The following is a 16550-nucleotide window of genomic DNA, read 5'->3' on the forward strand; positions in this document are numbered from 1 at the left end:
CTAAGTTGTGGTGTATAATCTTCATTTTACTGCAAAAATCTTAAAGAAAACTTTTATTATTTGCAGATACGTATTAGAGGGATACAACGCCTTATCGTGGTTAGCACTGGACGGCACCACTCACGACCGGATGTCCTGTCTACCACTGCACGTGCAGGTCCTTATGCAGCTTTATCACACCGCAGCCGCTCTTGGCTGAAGACGCAACTCCTGACTTCAGTGACTATAGCGGACATTCACTGCCAGTGATTGATTCTTCAATGTACAATTCGTAAGACGCCGATCTTTAAGATAAAGGCAAAACTTTACGAACTTAGAAGTCCTATTAAACCAGAATTAGAGAACGATGCGAAAAGCATATAACAGATGTAATTTTAAAAACTGATCAATTCAAAGCGATTATTATTATTGAAAATTTTTAACAACAGTAAACATTAGCTCTTAATTCATTGTATGGCTTTAAATGCTTGTCTTTCATGACCACAAAACAAATTAAACATCCAAGGTTCTGCAGGCTGGTGTATTTAATAGCTAGCTCTGTATTATATTTTAGCATTAAAACTAAAGAATTTTGTAAAGAAACAAATCCAAAAAGCTTAATCCTCAGTTGTCTTCAATTATTTTATGTATTGTGCCAATTTTACTTCTAAAATATTACCAAAATAGATTTTTTTATTTCGTGTTAAATATGGTGTAAGTATTGTATTATAAAAGAGATTAAGCTCGGTTTAACCAAATACAACACAAACGACTAGAGAATATATCTTTATATAAGCCATGTTCTAGAATGTTCTAGTAAATAATCTCGAAGGTCCAATTTGCTAATTAACACCTGCGTCGTGTTAGTCGTAAGGGCATTTTATACGTGCGATAATAATTACTCTTCCATTTGTGTCTTTCTGTTACATTCTTCCATATTGATTCCGTTCAACAGTTTCCGAAACTTACCTCATTTTCATCAATTCAACATTTATTCCTTCGAATATTGTTAGTAATATTTCTAAGTATGTTTGATTCATAAAATATATCCATAGTCGAGTGCTTAATTTACTATAAAGTACACTTAGGTCCGTATCCCAAAACGTGAATCAAACTTAAATCTAGTTTTAATATCTATCATATCTGAAAGTTCACACATTACTTGAGACTAGATTTTAACTTGAGATATGGTTTGAAATATGGAATTTTAGTATCACGTGGCAATAGATAGATATAGATGTTTTCGTGTTTCCCTCCCGTCTTCTCATTAGTTTAATTATAACTCCACGAACTCTAGAAATTGTAAATGTGTTGTTGTATTGTACTGTATATATTTGCAATGTTTTATTTATCAAACCGGTATCAATTACCAAAGTTAGATATTTCTTTTAAGGAGTTTTTAGATATTTTTAAACATTTTTAGAGATTGCATCACAGGGTTATTTTTTATGAATTTAAAGCAAAATTGTGTTAAAAATATTCTTTCCAAATGTGTAAAACAATATTTATTTGGTTATTTTATGTTCAAATGATGAAATTCGTAGTTATAGTGGCCGTTTTAGGTCAAATCCGTTTATAAATTGGGAGCAAATGGCAATTTTCAAAAGTGTTATGACAAGATTTTTACTAGGAAAATTTTTGCTACAATAATATATAATATAACCAACTGCCAAGCGTGAGCGAACTCAGGTGGATGAAACCTTTTAACCACCGTCAACACTGTTTTCTTATGTACGTGTACCTCTTGGGTTTTAAGTAATTAGGAACACCAATAGTTAGATTTACAATAGATAATACATGAGTTAGGGTCACATTTGAATTAGCATTTGTATATTTAGAAATCGTTTTATATAAAATATTTAAATGTAATTATGATGAGAAAATGTTGGTTCGTCGAATCTCGGGCAGTTTGGTAGTTATATGAAATTTTCTATTTTAATATATTTAATGTTAAAGTCAATATTGTAGAGGTGTGAAGTTGTTATACATGTATAAGTTGAGAGTGATGTGGATAACGCTTTTAAAAAATGTTTTGGGCCTTTAGATTGAAATCATTAATAATCATATAATTTATTGAAGACAAAATAAAATCAATTTTTATTTAAGCATGACATTTTCTTTATCTAATCGATTACGAAAAGTTATAATAGTATCACTAGCGGCGATACTGATATTAGACAAATTGTACAGACTTTGTATGGGACGGCGGCTGAGTTTCGTTTTTACATAATTTATTATCTGTAGTCGTCTCAATCGCGACTTAATTGAATTATGCCTAGTTGAATATGTATGAAATGTTTTAAATGTGTTACAGCATTTGAGAATATTTTATGATGTTGTATATAGTTTATATTTTGTTTTGTAAAAGGACATTCTGTAAATATGCGACGTAACGATGTACCGTTAATTATTTGCCCACTTTGCCATTGTGTAATGGAGCACATTTTAAAGAAACCACTCGGAATATTTTGTACAGTTGTTGAGCGAGATTTGTAGTTGAATGAATTATTTTTAAGATTTCGTTTTTGACCTTTTTTGTTATTGTGAATTGTCAATTTTTTTAGGGAATTGGGATTATACTGTAAATAGACCTCACCATATTAGGTTTAAGATCAAATCCAATGATTGATGTGGAAATCAAATTTTCTAAATGGAGCAATCATTAGGATTCGTAAAACAAAATGTTAGTATAATACTTGATATTAATATAACTTTATAAATAACTGAAAATAGGTAATAATAATTATGAATAAAATATTACATATTTAAAATATCTTTCTTTTATATGGTGTCCCATTTTTCTTCCCAAATGAGGATCAAAAACTGTAGGAATTGTTTGGAACTTAATAATCACAAGAGGTGTTAAATACATCTACTTCTTATCCTAAAAAACTGCCTACCTCATTCAGTTTTTTTGAAGACTGTTTCTGTTTTTTTAAAACTCGCTAGAAGTTGCATGATATTATATAAGTACTGTATAAAAGCATTCGCTTATAGCAACGCCATCGTTCTTGATAAATGTGTGTATTGTCTGTTGCATAATGCTTTCTACTTAACCACTGGTTAGAAGTATAGGCTTAAGGTATTATGTTAAAACATTGAATGAATACACACACAGTGTTTAAAACAAGTGTCCCCTATTGTAAATATTCAGGCTCCAGATAAGGACTAATGAAGGGATTTATCTATAAGATTTCGACCTTTTGACCGTTTTCAAGATCCTATGATTAGTTTCAAAATCACGTATATCAGCATCATCCTTTCGTACATTGTTATTTTCATGTTGATTTCATTCCGTAGAATTTACTGGCAGCAGGTAATTGATACCAAATTTGTATTGGGTTAGATATATCCTTAAGACAAATTCCCAACTGTAGCATATTTAGGAGATTATTATGAGGTATATTATTATTGATAATGATGACCTTTCTAGTATCATCTGTGGTTATGAGTACTTTAGAGTTGCAAACGTTGCTGTCACTTGAAATCGGCATAAAGTTAAAACTATTGCCATAATATTAAAAAAAAAACATTGCTGTCAAAATATATCCTCTCAGTAGTTTGAAGTATTTTATTCGGCAATATTTTAACTGTCAAATGAAATTTTATTATTTGTTTTGTTTTGGATAATACAAGAATAGTTATTCCTACGTATACGAAAAAATACCAAGAAAATATAATTATTAATTACAGACAAACAACGTTGCGCTCTACGTTACTTTGAAATTTATATTCAGCGCTGCAAGTACTACAACAATTATGCAAATATTTTATTAATTTTTCGTAATTGATGTTAAAATTTCACTATGAAAATAAATGACAAGAATTTGTGTGCTTTCGCTTCGTCCGCTACGCCAGTGGACCGCGAAGGATGGCTGGATTTACGGGGAGAAGTGGGGAAAAACTATCAGCGACGTTGGTTTACTCTTAAGGGAAATCTTTTGTTCTACTTTGATAAGAAAGGAGATAAAGAACCTGTTGGCGTAATAATTCTAGAGGGTTGCACAATAGGTAAGTGACATCAAACAAATTTTTCGTAGTTTTTTGTTGATATTTGCATAATTACATCACTGTGTCGGAAAAACACAGAGAAGTATTGTTAGATTTTGTTCTTAACTAGAATTATTAATATAATACTATATTAGGTTATTTATTACAGAATTGACAGAAGAGGAGTCTTATAGCTTCAAAATAGTATTCCCCTGTGAAGGTAGTAGGACTTACTTTCTATGTACCAACTCACAGGCGTCTATGGAGGCTTGGATGAAAGCTTTAGCATGTGCAAGTTATGATTATATGAAACTTATGGTTTCAGAACTGCAGAGGCAGCTGGATGAAGCTCAGGGTTTGTCTTGTTTTTAATTATTCAATAATGTTAAAATAAAACAATTAATTTTTGTTTTAAGATGTTCTTCTGCATTTTCTTCCATATAGGCCTTCAGATTAAAAGGTAGATTAATATATGGGTTTAAAAATTTGCAGCTGAAGATGCAGCGGAAGCAGCGGCATTAGTCACAATAACACCACCTGAAGGTGAAGAAGAACCTAAGGTACCCCCACGTGGCCAACGACACAACCCATTTAATAAAATGGCAGATGGAGAGCCAAAAACTGTGACAGGAAGTAGGCATCGTAAGTAATTGATGCTGAACAAGGATATTTTTTAGGCAATTTAAAATTTACAGAATCTCTTGTTAGCCAATTTGAAAAACTTAGCTTGTGTGTTTTTCTTCTTCCTACTGTTTCAAATAACTTTTTAACATTGAAATTATTGTATACAGCATGTAAAAAAACACACACCAACAATGTAGATAAGATTACATTTATAAATCAAGTTAACAGACATAAAAGCGTGTCTGTTATTAACTGTAACAATTTAATTTATAATTTGGAGTATGTTTGTGAATTTCTATTGTTAATTTCAGATAAAGAAAATGTAAAACCTGAAGTAGTGCGTAAGAAGGTACCTTTCCGTGACATTCATAACGCTTTTGGACGCAGTGTACTGGCTGATCGTAGTGAGTGGCGTGCCAAGTTGAGAGCTAGAGAAGAGCCTGCACCACCTTTAATTCAACTTTAAATTTGTAGGGCTGGTATATAAAAAAATTGTGGCCGGATTGTAAAATTGATAAAAAAATAGAACCATTAATTGATGAAATGATCAGGACAGTTGAATAATATTGAAAGCAAAGATGAATAAAATAATTAATGAAATGGTATTTTACAATGTGGTTGATTTTATGATCAGGTCATAACAGTAATATAGTGCTTTATGTTGAGAGTCAGATATGCTTCTAGATATAATATAAATGTAACAACGTTCAAACTGATGATTATGTAAAGCATTTCATTTTGGAAAGTAACAAACATTAATCCTATAAAAGCTTTGCAAAGAACTTCATGGTGCAAATGATTTGTGGTATTTTCCTACATTCTTTAATATTTATAGTTTATCTACTGTTGAATTAAACCTTTTTTATCCGGTATATTCATTTGGTCCTAGGAAAACACATAAAATTTAAATCTTTCCCTCATGCCTTGTGTGAAGAATGTTCCTGGTCACACCATTATGTGATTGGCCTATAGCAGTATTTTAAATTAAGATAGACTAGTACATATTTATTGACTTTTCTATTGTTTATAAATAGTGTAAATCGATTAGGACTTTTATTACGAATATGTTATTGTACTTGCCTTAATAATATTAAATAAAAAATAAATGTTGTATTAAGTAGTTTATTTAAAAATCTTTGTTATATAAACCAACACTTTACAATCAACTACGACAGTTTAAGGGAGATAACATTAATATTTTCGACTTCAGCGCAAAAATTATTTAAATTCATTGTAAATATGTAAAATAAAATTATGAAAACTTAATTTAAGTAATGTTTGCGCCGACAAAAGCTTTTGGTTTGACGCAACTAGAAACAATTGAGCAATCTCACACATCCGTGCGTCTGTGTGTCTGTACACAACAACGTCTGTGTGTCTGTACACAACAACGTCTGTGTGTCTGTACACAACAACGTGCTGGAAGACCCTTCGCGGTAACAACACGACTTACAATGGCTGTTATAACAATAGCTACGTTTATAATGAGGCCACATATTATGTATTTTTGAAATATTATAACAGCCGCTTAACTATACTTAACGTTCCAAAACGAATATCTCCCACATCCGAATACATAAGTATTAATAAATCTACAAAAAAATAAACAAGCTTATACTAAGCGACACGGATCAATTTCATGTCGAAAACTAAGTAAGTGTCATAAAACTCATAAATAAGAAAATATTTGGTAACAAACTCCTTAAGATAAGTGATAAGGGATAGGGAAAGTTAGTATTTACAATGTTACAAGTTTACAAATCACTAACCAATACTAAAATATACTGAACACGCTACAAGTAACAAGATATACAACTGACTGGATATTGAAGCACATCTTCACACTACTTCAATATTCAGACATAATAAAATTAAAAAACAATATACAATGTGGTGGGTGGGAGTGTTCTGGCCACTTGATCCTTTTGCTCTTATCGATGTAATAATTACTATTAAATATATGTAGTAATCATTTCTTAACCAAATACATTTTTAAATGAAAAGTATTAACAAAAAAGTGCGTCAAATTATAGTATTTATATAGTTTTCCATAATTAAGCATAGTGGCCAGGTGCTAGCGTGGTGGGAGAGGCGTATCAGATAAATATTACAATAATGAATACTGTAATAATCTGTATAAAGATAAGCTACAGCTCGAATCGTTTCTTTCTCTCGGCGACCATACCCACGAGCAGGTTGCGACCGCTGTCAGAGCAACGCTGCTTAGATTTCAATTCTGAAAAAGAAAAAAAATAATAATCGTTTAACTATTAGGTTTTTATTTCATTATTTCCATATAATTTAAGACAAGACCGAAGTTAGTCGAAATTTTTATTGGGTTCAATCCTGGCGTTAACACAAACATAAAAATACACAATGAAGACACCATTATATATATTTTCGACAATTCAAAGTAACAATGAAACTATCACATTTACAAAAAATGCAATATTAATACGACTTATTAAACAACGCGGCCTCTTTACCGAGAATGACAGTATAACAATTTTTTTTTTCTTTTATTTAAACTTTATTACTTTAATAAAGAAAGAAAAATTATTATATTCATATAGGTAAACAAGTACACTTATAAACGTCAGAAAAGAAGTTAAATTAATTCTAAATTAATATTTACTACCAGTTCGCAAGGGCGTAGATAAAATGACTGTACCTGAACGGGAGACAGCTGTAGGTTTCTGGTGGTCTCTGTTTTGGCGTACTGGATCTTCGCAGGACGGTTCGGACGAGCCGCCTCCAGCAGAGGACTCGAACGAGTCGGCCTCGTCTACACATACATTCAATTATTCTAGACATCTTTTTAAATATAAGTACCTAAGTATTAACTACTAATAGTAGGTAATAGGTCCACTAGTAGGAGTTATACTCACGTTTCAAGTTAATTAGTTTGCAATCAAAATCAAATTGAAAGAAAATTGTGCTATAAGTAGTCAACAAACACTCGAAATATTTGTTAGTTGTAACCAACAACTAAAATTAATGTTATATAAAAACTAATATTTGCTAAGTTAATTCATGCAATGCAGTGTAAGTTGGATGAAATTCATTTCATTTAAATTTTTAAGCCAAGCCTCATTAATGGAAATAAGAATCAGTAAAGGCCCATTTAGATGGAGAGTTTCTCGTCTCGTATGTACGATTATCGAAAGAATATAAAAAAAGTTTCTTCGTCTAAACATTCACACCTCTCGCTCTTCCACTTTGGCGAGAATTGCCTCGCAATGGAAAGTTTATTGTGTCCGTGTAAACAGAATTTCAAAAGCAATAATCGTATTTCGACGTTTTGTGCCAGTTGCCATGAGTGCAGTGCTCGAGGGTGTTTTAATTATTAGTACAAGAATTAATTAAATGGAAACGGAAAAAAGATTTTGGGTTAAAAAATGGGTTTTTATAATTTTCTTTTTCGGTGTTCAACAAACACTCGTAACTTCTATAAAGTTCAATTAACTTAATAGTATCGGCAGCCCCAAAATTATAAAAAAATTGTGATTAAAACCCTACTAAACTCGAATGAAACATCTCGCACTCAAAACGCTTCAAACCGATTGGAACGATACTCGCATGAACATAAAAAAATATCATACGAGATCGTGTTCATAGTCGAGTTTCGTAAGAATCTTCTTACTAAAATGTCATAATGATAATATATAATAATAAATCACTGGCGATTCTCGTAGGTGAGAATTTAGTTCTTGCCTGTATGTAAACATTTTGATACGATAATTTTATGACGATTATTGCTGGTGATAGTCGCCTACGATTTCTCGCACCAAAACGTGCGAGTAACTCTCCCCATCTAAATGGGCCTTAAGTCTCGAACAAACTTACTAGCCCATCTGTCATAAAATCATTTGACATGTGAGTGATTGTTCGCGCTTATTGTGAACACTTTTGGGACATTAAATTTAGTACATTAATCGAAAACCAAATTACAATATAATCCCGCTACCCAAAGTAATAAGCTATGATTTTTGTATTGCGCACGAGTCCTTGTATCAAATAAATTCTATAACGAGGAACATTATGTAAAACTATTTTTATTTACACTACCCCATCGTGTACTTAAACATAACATCAAAGATATTTTAGGGATACGGGCGAAAAATATGAAAATTTAAATATAACATCACAATTTAATATGAATTGCATTCTTTTTTAATACTAGGGCTCATGGACACATAGTGAAATATTACCTGCAGCATTGTTCTGCCAGACGGCCGCCAACTGCCTCAAGTGGTCCCAGAGAGGCGCCTCCCGCGCATGCTGTTAGTGCACCCGACAACCGACGATGCAATTATGATACTATCTACTACTGCGATCGCATTCATTGAGTACTATTTAGAATCATTAATAACGCTACTGCGATATAACCGCCACTTGCGTTCCAAAAGAAAGTATTTCGTTTTCTCAAACTTATTACGAAATCATTTAATGGTGAAGCAATAAGATAAATTGGTGTTTATAAGGATAATTATAAAAGGTAAGTAGATTTCAGTAAGCTCAATTTGTGCGATCTATTATGCTTAGTGTAGAAGAATCTAATTTTTACATAGAATTTCTGTGCATGGACGTTTGTGGATGTTGGCGTGTATGAAATATTTATGACTTAGAACTACGACGTTGAATGAATGTCATGCAAGCATTTAACTACAAGATACTAGCTAAGTTAAGCGATGTTGGTTAAATGCATTATAGGGGACATACCGGCGCAGTGTCTTCTATGAGCTGCGAGAGAGTAGACGCTTCTGAAGCCTTCAAATCATTCGCTTCAGAGATGAGATGAGCCCGGAGTTGTTTGTTTCTAGAATGTCAAATTAAAAAAAGTTAAAAGATATATCAATCAGAATACAGCATCTGATAGAATATATGAAAGGGAATCTATTAAATTATTAATAAAAGCGGATTTAAAAGTAAATTTTTGTAGAAACCTGGAGTCGAGCTGCATGATGTGATTGTGCGCGTGCGCAAGTTGCGCGTTGGCATTGGCCAGACGCTCTTCCAGCGCTGCACTCTCCACGCACTTTATAGAATACTTCTCCGACAAGGATAGTATCTCTCGCTTTATCTCGTCCATCTCTTGCCTGCAACGTTGACATTGTATTAACCCATATTTTTATTTTTAGTTCAGACAAGAAGAAATCATACAGCAATCACGTCAAAGCAAATACTGCCCCAAAAAATGCTATTAAAATATTCAATAATATTAAAGATATTTTGAAGATACTGACTGGTGCCTCGTGCTGATTTGCGAGAGGTCTGGGGCCCCTCGAGCCAGTAGCTCCTGCTTGAACTTATCGACTTCTCTTCGCACCTCGCTTTCATGGGCTTTTCTCATGGCATCGAGCGCTGCCAACGTTGCGCGTGTTTCTTCTGCTAGCGCCTGTTCCTTCTCCAACCTGTATAAAAAACGAAAATGATTTAATTTATTATAAGCGTCATAAAAATACGTGCACCTTTTCAACTTACTGCGTTTTAGACTTAAATTATTAAGGTAAACACAGAGGCCGAATTAAACCATCAAATAAAATACCATTAATTATATTAATTCAATTAAAGCAAACCTGAGTTGTTCTCTTTCTGCACGGTGTTTGTCCTCCATCTCTCTGACTATACGACGATGGGAGCTCTCCATAGCCATGAGCCCCTTTTCACAAAGTGCGCGTAGCTGCTCGATTTCCTGCTGGTAACGCGCACGAAGACCGTCACCGTGCGTATCCGCCGACACCGCGCTCTGTAGAAAAAGCAAAAACTTCAATTTCTTGTATAAAACTTGGCTCGTTTCATATGATAGTCTAGATTATTTCTATCGAATTACGGGGATGAATTGAAAAAAAAAAATATTGCAGGTCATACCTGATAAGCGGCTCGTAAGCTCTCCAACTGAGCGGAGTACTCCGAGTCTAGCGCGGCAAGGCGACGCTGCAACGTGCGGGCGCGGTCTCTTAGCGTGGCTCTTTCGCGGTCGTGTTGGGCCTGCAGCTGCGCCCTCGCCCGTCTCGCCGCCGCCAATGCCCCCGCCTGTTGGGCCAACGCACACTCGCCTCGCGTGCGTTCCGCCTTCAGCCGCTCCAGCGCGTCTTGCAGGCGCGCACAGTGCTGGCACGCCGCGAGCGCCTCGACACGCAGACGGAGCGCCTCCAAGCGCTGTCCCACTCCGACGCCAGGGCCCTCGGACTCCTCGGGACTGTCGCCTTCACTTCCGAGTCGTCGCTGCGCCTCCGCGACCGCCGCCTCTACCCGCTCAAGGCCCTCGCAGATCTTCATCGAGTCTTCACTGTTGCCGGAACAGTCACTGGAGAAGAGCGCGCGGCACTCGGTCGAGAAATGTTGAAACAGGTAGACGAACTCCGCCTCGGCGGCGGGGTCCGTCTCCAGGGAGGTGACGGCGTCGTCCGCTCGAGCGGCGGCGCGAGACGGCGCAGACGCTCGGTACGTTCCCTCCACGACGGCCACGCGAGCGTCGACGAGCGCCTTGTGCGCCAGGACGTCGGCCAGCCGCTGCAGCAACGCGCGGCTGTCGAGCCCCGGGGAGCCCTCGCGGCGGGCGGGCCTGGCGTGGCGATATCGCGCGGCTAGCTCTCGTCCAGCGGCGTCCACTTCGCAGCGGAGGTGATCGTGCGCGGCCTGCCACCAGAGTTCGAGGTCGGCGCGGTCCTGCGCGGTGAGTGTGAGTCGCAACGCTCTCGCCTCGTCGAGACGACGCTCACAGGTCTGTGCGGCGCGACTGAGCGCCCTCGCCACCTCGGCCTGGACGAGCTCCGCCCCCAAGGTATCCCTCGCGGAGGCCCACGCCTCACGCACTCGAGCCGCTTCTGTGTTGGCCCGCTGCTGCTCAAAGTCGCTATCGTTCGAATTTGTGTAAGATAGCGCTTCACCCGCGAGCGCCGAGCACAACTCGTTCAGTTTGTCCGCTTTGAAGTTTTCTACGGCTTCGGCGACTTCTTTCTGGGACACCTTCAGGGCCTCCAAATCTGCGCTATGCACTATCAGCTCGGACCGACCGGAGTCCCGGTCTCGAGATCCATTGATGACGTCGATGTTCCTCGACAAAATTTTAGCAAGGTAGTCGAGAGAGCTCTTTGTCGCGTCGGAGTTCTTGCCGCTCTCCCCGTTTAACTTACATTTAAGGTTATCGATTAATTGACTAGTTTCGGTGATTTCTGACTTGATCAATCTTGCAAAAAATCTGCTACCGTTCGACGATTCCAGAGCTTCTTGGATTCTACCGACGAGAACGGCCTCGTATGCCAGTTTTTCTGCTAAAAGTTCTAAGCTCTTCCTATGTGTGAGCTCGCCGGCCTCGTACAGCGCAGCTTTTCGTTTTGATATATCTAATAGTTTAATCTTTAACTGTTCTTCTAATTGTATCACGACCTGAGTGACACTGTCGTGTTCGTCATCATTTTTGGCTTCCTCGCAGGAATCCAATACACATTTATCGAAACAATCTTGAAGCCTCTTACTGACATCGGACAAACATTTTTCCATTGCCTTAAGACTATAGTTCTTTTCTAAACTGGGTGAAGCTGATTTTTTCGACTTAGCCGCCCGCATTGCACTCATTTGACATAGACAATCGTTTACTTTATTTCTCGAATGTATCACTACACTTTCAAGACTCTGTAACCTGTCTAAGAGATGCCTTTGGGATTGGGTACCGATCGAAGAATTTTCTTGGTCTTCATTAAAAATAGTTTTCTCGGTTTGACTGAGCGATTCACTGGAGTTGGCGATCTCGCGACGATGTTCAAGAACAGACGCTACTTTGGTTTCTAACGAGCTTAACCTGACCAACATTTTCATGGGCTCGGAACTTGTAGCACTATCGAGAGACTTCCTTCTGAGACGTGCTGCTAACCGTTTCATTCTTTTCTCGTCTGCAACACCATCAGATTTCGTGACCTTCTCTTTAACAGGTGATCCGCTCTTTGATGGTGAATTTATTATAGGCACAGGTTCACCGGTCTCTAATTGAGTTATTTTATTTTCAAGCTCTGTCAGTTTCTCTTCTACTTCTTTGCCGATGGTAAAAGATTCTCTGCCTTTAAGCGATAAACTTCGTCGCTTTTCTCTAGACTCAGTCTTCTGAATTTTATGTTTCAATGTTCTTACTTGTTTGTCAGATGCAGTTAGTTTTTGTGTCAAGTCTAAAATTCGAGCAGCCATCAGATCTATCTCTGATCTACTGCATTGTTCCCTTAACTTCATTTCATTGATTAATTTCAGATTTGTGATCTCCAATTCGTCGTACATGTTGTGTGATTCACGAAGTTCTTTCTTCATAACTTTAATTTCCTGTATTGCTCTTAAGAATCTACTTCTTAATTCTACATATTCTTCGATCAGTCTATTTTTCTCCAAAGACTCTAAATTTACATTTTCATTGATATTGCCAAGTTCATGAAGCGAACCAACACTTTTTCTCTTCTCCTTGGTTGGTGATTCCACGATAACTTTACTTTCAAGGTCTCTTATTCTGCCATACAAATAATCATTCTCTTTAACGCTCTTAAGAAGTTTCTCGTTTAAATCGGTTAGCTCCTTTTGAAGCTGCTTAACCGTATCTTGAGCCGAGGCAAGCTGTTTCGTTAACAACTCACAGTGTTCTGTAGACTCTTTTAAGAAATTTTGTGTCTCTGTCAATTTGCTCTCCCACATATTTTTGTCCTGAATATAAAGTTGTTTAATAGCGTCTAAGTTTTCAGCATCTTTTGTTCTGACAGATAACTCTTCCTCTTTCTTTTGTAGAGCAATAACTAGTTCTTCCATCTTTTTCTCTCTCAACGCAGCATCTGCTTTTAGTTTCTTCAGTCGCGCTAACTCAGCCTCGGCAGCGTCGACGTCGCTAAGTGCCATCTTCAACTGCTTGCGCAGGTCGTCTATTTCAATAGATTGCTTATCTATTGTCGATATATAGCTACGTTTTCTGGGTTCATTTGGTTTTTCGTTTTCATCGATAATATTATCTGCCGGGCGCTCATTTTCTTTGGCGGCATCGATTTCATCTCTCTCGCACTTGATATCTACTTTAGCAGGGGCAGTGTTCCTTGCGCGGACTTTTTCTTTAACTTTAGATATTGGCGTCCGGTTGAGTATAGGAGAGGGAGGGGGTTGCGGGGCGACGTCTCCCCAGTCCGCGCTGTCCCTTCGCCCGCCTTCTGAAGCAGTGCGATACTCTTCATCCGAGGAGAATGGCGCCGTTTTCATCGTATTCGGGGTGACAGGCGTCACAGGGGATGTGGACGCTTCAGACGTTTGGTCGACCGAGTCCTCTCGTAGAATCAGTGAGAGCGGCCCAGAGTCCGGTAAGCCTGCCGTTCGTCGAATGGCCGATATCCAATTCGACCTGATTCCCGCAGTTACTGCTGACAGCACTATATGTTTGCCATCCCACGTCTGAAAACCATATAAATATTTAACTAAAATCTAATAAAATGTATCTGCTGAAAGATATTTAATGTTTGTTGTTGTTTATTAACGTAATCATGCTATTTTGTAAAAATATTTCAGAAAATGATTTTAATTATTCTCTCTATTTTACCTCAGTTTCAAACGCGTATCCATTGGTAGATGCAGAGGTGGGAAGTTCGACAACGCGTGCGACCCCACTTAAATCGATTACACCGTCCATGAGGCCGCGGTGCTCTGCATGAGGATCTCTAAAGTAAAGCAGAGCTGCACCCCGTAGCACGAACCAGTGTCTTGACCAACCAGAGGGACCTTAAAAATAATTTAACTTAGCTATCATCTATTTAATCAAATGTAATCTGTTTGTTTGTTGTTATGTTTGTATAAGTTATTTTATTTTAAACTCATTCAAGTAAGGATTAATAAGCGTATAATATGAGCGATTAACTAGTGGAATAATCTTAATTCAAAAAGAAATACCTCTTCGCTGCAGCCATCCTGCCCTGGCATGAAGAAGACGTTCAGCTGGTAATTCTACTCGAACTCCGTCAACACTTTCTGCTGCTTCTGCAGCATCAGTTGGCTCGCTTCCTTCACTTGCTGAGCTGGTTAAGCCTTCTTCTGTTGGAGCACCACCGTCTGGTGAACCTCTAGCCTGAAATTTATTAACACTGTATATATATGGTTATAATAAATATATATGGTTATAGTAGAGCAATAATTGTTTGGAGTATAACCATTTTTGTTTATTCTTGCACAAAGTTCAACATTAAAATGATTGATAAAACTCCTCTACTTATTTGATTCAAGTAGGATGCTTTAAATATATCAGCAAAAGATTTCTTACATATTTGTTTTTCACTAGTAAAATATTGGCATTTACTATTTAACAAATGAGGTTTTAATTCAATACGTATATATAATTATTAGTATCAAATATATTTGTTGATCAATCTGTCGCAGCATATTTATTAAATTATATTTTATTTAAATTGGATCACTAAAATATAACCATATTTCATTGCACCTGTTTAAAAAAAAGTACTCCTTTTTTTATTTTGATCATTAAAAGTTGCTTAGTTTGCAACGTGTATTTTGCTTTGAAATAAACACAATTTTATTTTTTTATTTTTTTTATATGAAACATGTTTATAATTACCGGTAGTCTGTCTGGCGGTGGTAAACGGGTGGGTCTTTCCAAGGTAGGCGGCAGCGCACGGCGTGACCTGGGCTTGGTTAAGGAAGCCGCGATGTCCCTCAACTGTTCATCATATTGCTGGTGCTGCTGCTGTAGAAGAGGGGATCGGACGTTGGCTGGAAATATAGAAGTCTTTCTAAGTGTTTGTTATTTAGTGTTATTCGCTACATAAGCGATTATTAATAAAAAGCTAGGTGCAGTACAACTGTTATCAGTTATTTATCTAATGAGTTATCATTATTTATACAAGTTATGTTGTATCGATTAAAAGTTTTATGGTATACCACGACGATTGTATAACAATTCAATTTTAGATTTATTATTTCGCATGACATGACATGTCTTCGGTAGTATAGTGGTAAGTATCCCCGCCTGTCACGCGGGAGACCGGGGTTCGATTCCCCGCCGGAGAGTTAATTTTTTATTAATTTTAGATTAAATGTTTTTGATAACGGAAACAATTTTTTTTGTAATTTTCGTAAACATTATTTTTATTACATGCAGAAAAGAACAGATTGTGATAGGAACTAAATATGTCATAATGATAAAATAAAATATTACGATTTTTTTTCCAGATAACGATGACTATGTATTGAATAAACATTTATTTTCATTAAATACAAATATTTACGAATTTATTATAATCGTGACTACTTAATTCGTTTAATCAGTGACTTCGCAATACACACTACTGCATATAGACTGTATACATATATATTATATACGTATATATACCATCAAATAGCGTGGCGCTACGCTAGAAATCGGTTTTACGTGCGGCTAAAGATGTTTCACATCAAAATACAAAATAAAATAACAAAAAAGTAAAAAGGTATTTCTCTCCGGCGGGGAATCGAACCCCGGTCTCCCGCGTGACAGGCGGGGATACTTACCACTATACTACCGAAGACTTATGATGCTCATCGAAATAGGTTATCTAAAGAGGCAAGATTTAGATTCAATATAAAGGTGACATACCGTCATCATTAGCAGCTTGAACTGGTTCTGGCCAAGTGTCCCTGCGTCGTGAACGAGCCTTTTCTTCTCCATTGATTTTGTCCCTAGTGGGAGGAGACGCTGATGATACAGGCTGGTCTGTGTACACTGCAATAAGTATAATATTTTTAAAAATAAGTAAGTAATTATTTACTTTTTACACTTAATACCCACACATTGTGTATGATTGAAAACGAAATGCATATTTGAGGATTCCTACAAACACTTATACGTTTATGTACTATTATTTTTGAGAGCTTTGCTCACTTTTGCTAACAAGAGGAAGGGGGAGGGGGATAAATTGCAGTAAATTTGCTTACGTAATACTTGAACGGAA

General features: G+C 36.8%; 3 protein-coding genes and 2 non-coding genes across 8 annotated transcripts in view; 3 read left to right on the forward strand and 2 right to left on the reverse strand.

The window, feature by feature from the left end:
• The window catches only part of LOC125054296 (mediator of RNA polymerase II transcription subunit 13), a 45575-nt gene extending 43491 nt beyond the window's left edge, over positions 1–2084 (forward strand). For both annotated transcript variants that reach the window (XM_047656085.1, XM_047656084.1), the window contains exon 27: positions 67–2084. In XM_047656085.1, the coding sequence (XP_047512041.1) occupies positions 67–199 (133 nt within the window). In that variant the 3' untranslated portion in view covers positions 200–2084. The remainder of the gene's footprint in view (positions 1–66) is intronic.
• A 1450-nt stretch (positions 2085–3534) lies between these two features.
• Positions 3535–5187, forward strand: LOC125054827 (sesquipedalian-1). The gene is made up of 4 exons (XM_047656954.1): positions 3535–3990; positions 4139–4324; positions 4462–4611; positions 4905–5187. The coding sequence occupies exons 1-4, from the start codon at positions 3786–3788 to the stop codon at positions 5057–5059; spliced, it is 696 nt and encodes a 231-aa protein (XP_047512910.1). The 5' UTR covers positions 3535–3785; the 3' UTR covers positions 5060–5187.
• Positions 5188–5701: 514 nt separating this feature from the next.
• LOC125054549 (protein outspread-like) overlaps positions 5702–16550 on the reverse strand; it is a 229401-nt gene continuing 218552 nt past the window's right edge. For 2 of the 3 annotated variants that reach the window (XM_047656514.1, XM_047656515.1), the window contains exons 7-18: positions 16196–16321; positions 15179–15333; positions 14500–14674; positions 14153–14331; positions 10465–14007; positions 10173–10342; positions 9840–10007; positions 9540–9692; positions 9316–9412; positions 8805–8874; positions 7265–7378; positions 5702–6829 (exon numbers count right to left, since the gene is read on the reverse strand). In XM_047656514.1, coding sequence (XP_047512470.1) covers positions 6741–6829; positions 7265–7378; positions 8805–8874; positions 9316–9412; positions 9540–9692; positions 9840–10007; positions 10173–10342; positions 10465–14007; positions 14153–14331; positions 14500–14674; positions 15179–15333; positions 16196–16321 — 5039 coding nt within the window. In that variant the 3' untranslated portion in view covers positions 5702–6740. The remainder of the gene's footprint in view (positions 6830–7264; positions 7379–8804; positions 8875–9315; positions 9413–9539; positions 9693–9839; positions 10008–10172; positions 10343–10464; positions 14008–14152; positions 14332–14499; positions 14675–15178; positions 15334–16195; positions 16322–16550) is intronic. The other variant, XM_047656516.1, reaches the window with a different exon arrangement.
• On the forward strand, positions 15559–15630 carry Trnad-guc. Its single transcript has one exon. It is a non-coding gene; the product is annotated as a tRNA-Asp (tRNA).
• On the reverse strand, positions 16056–16127 carry Trnad-guc. Its single transcript has one exon. It is a non-coding gene; the product is annotated as a tRNA-Asp (tRNA).

This window comes from Pieris napi, chromosome 12 (assembly GCF_905475465.1).
Source record: "Pieris napi chromosome 12, ilPieNapi1.2, whole genome shotgun sequence".
Classification (NCBI taxonomy): domain Eukaryota; kingdom Metazoa; phylum Arthropoda; class Insecta; order Lepidoptera; family Pieridae; genus Pieris; species Pieris napi.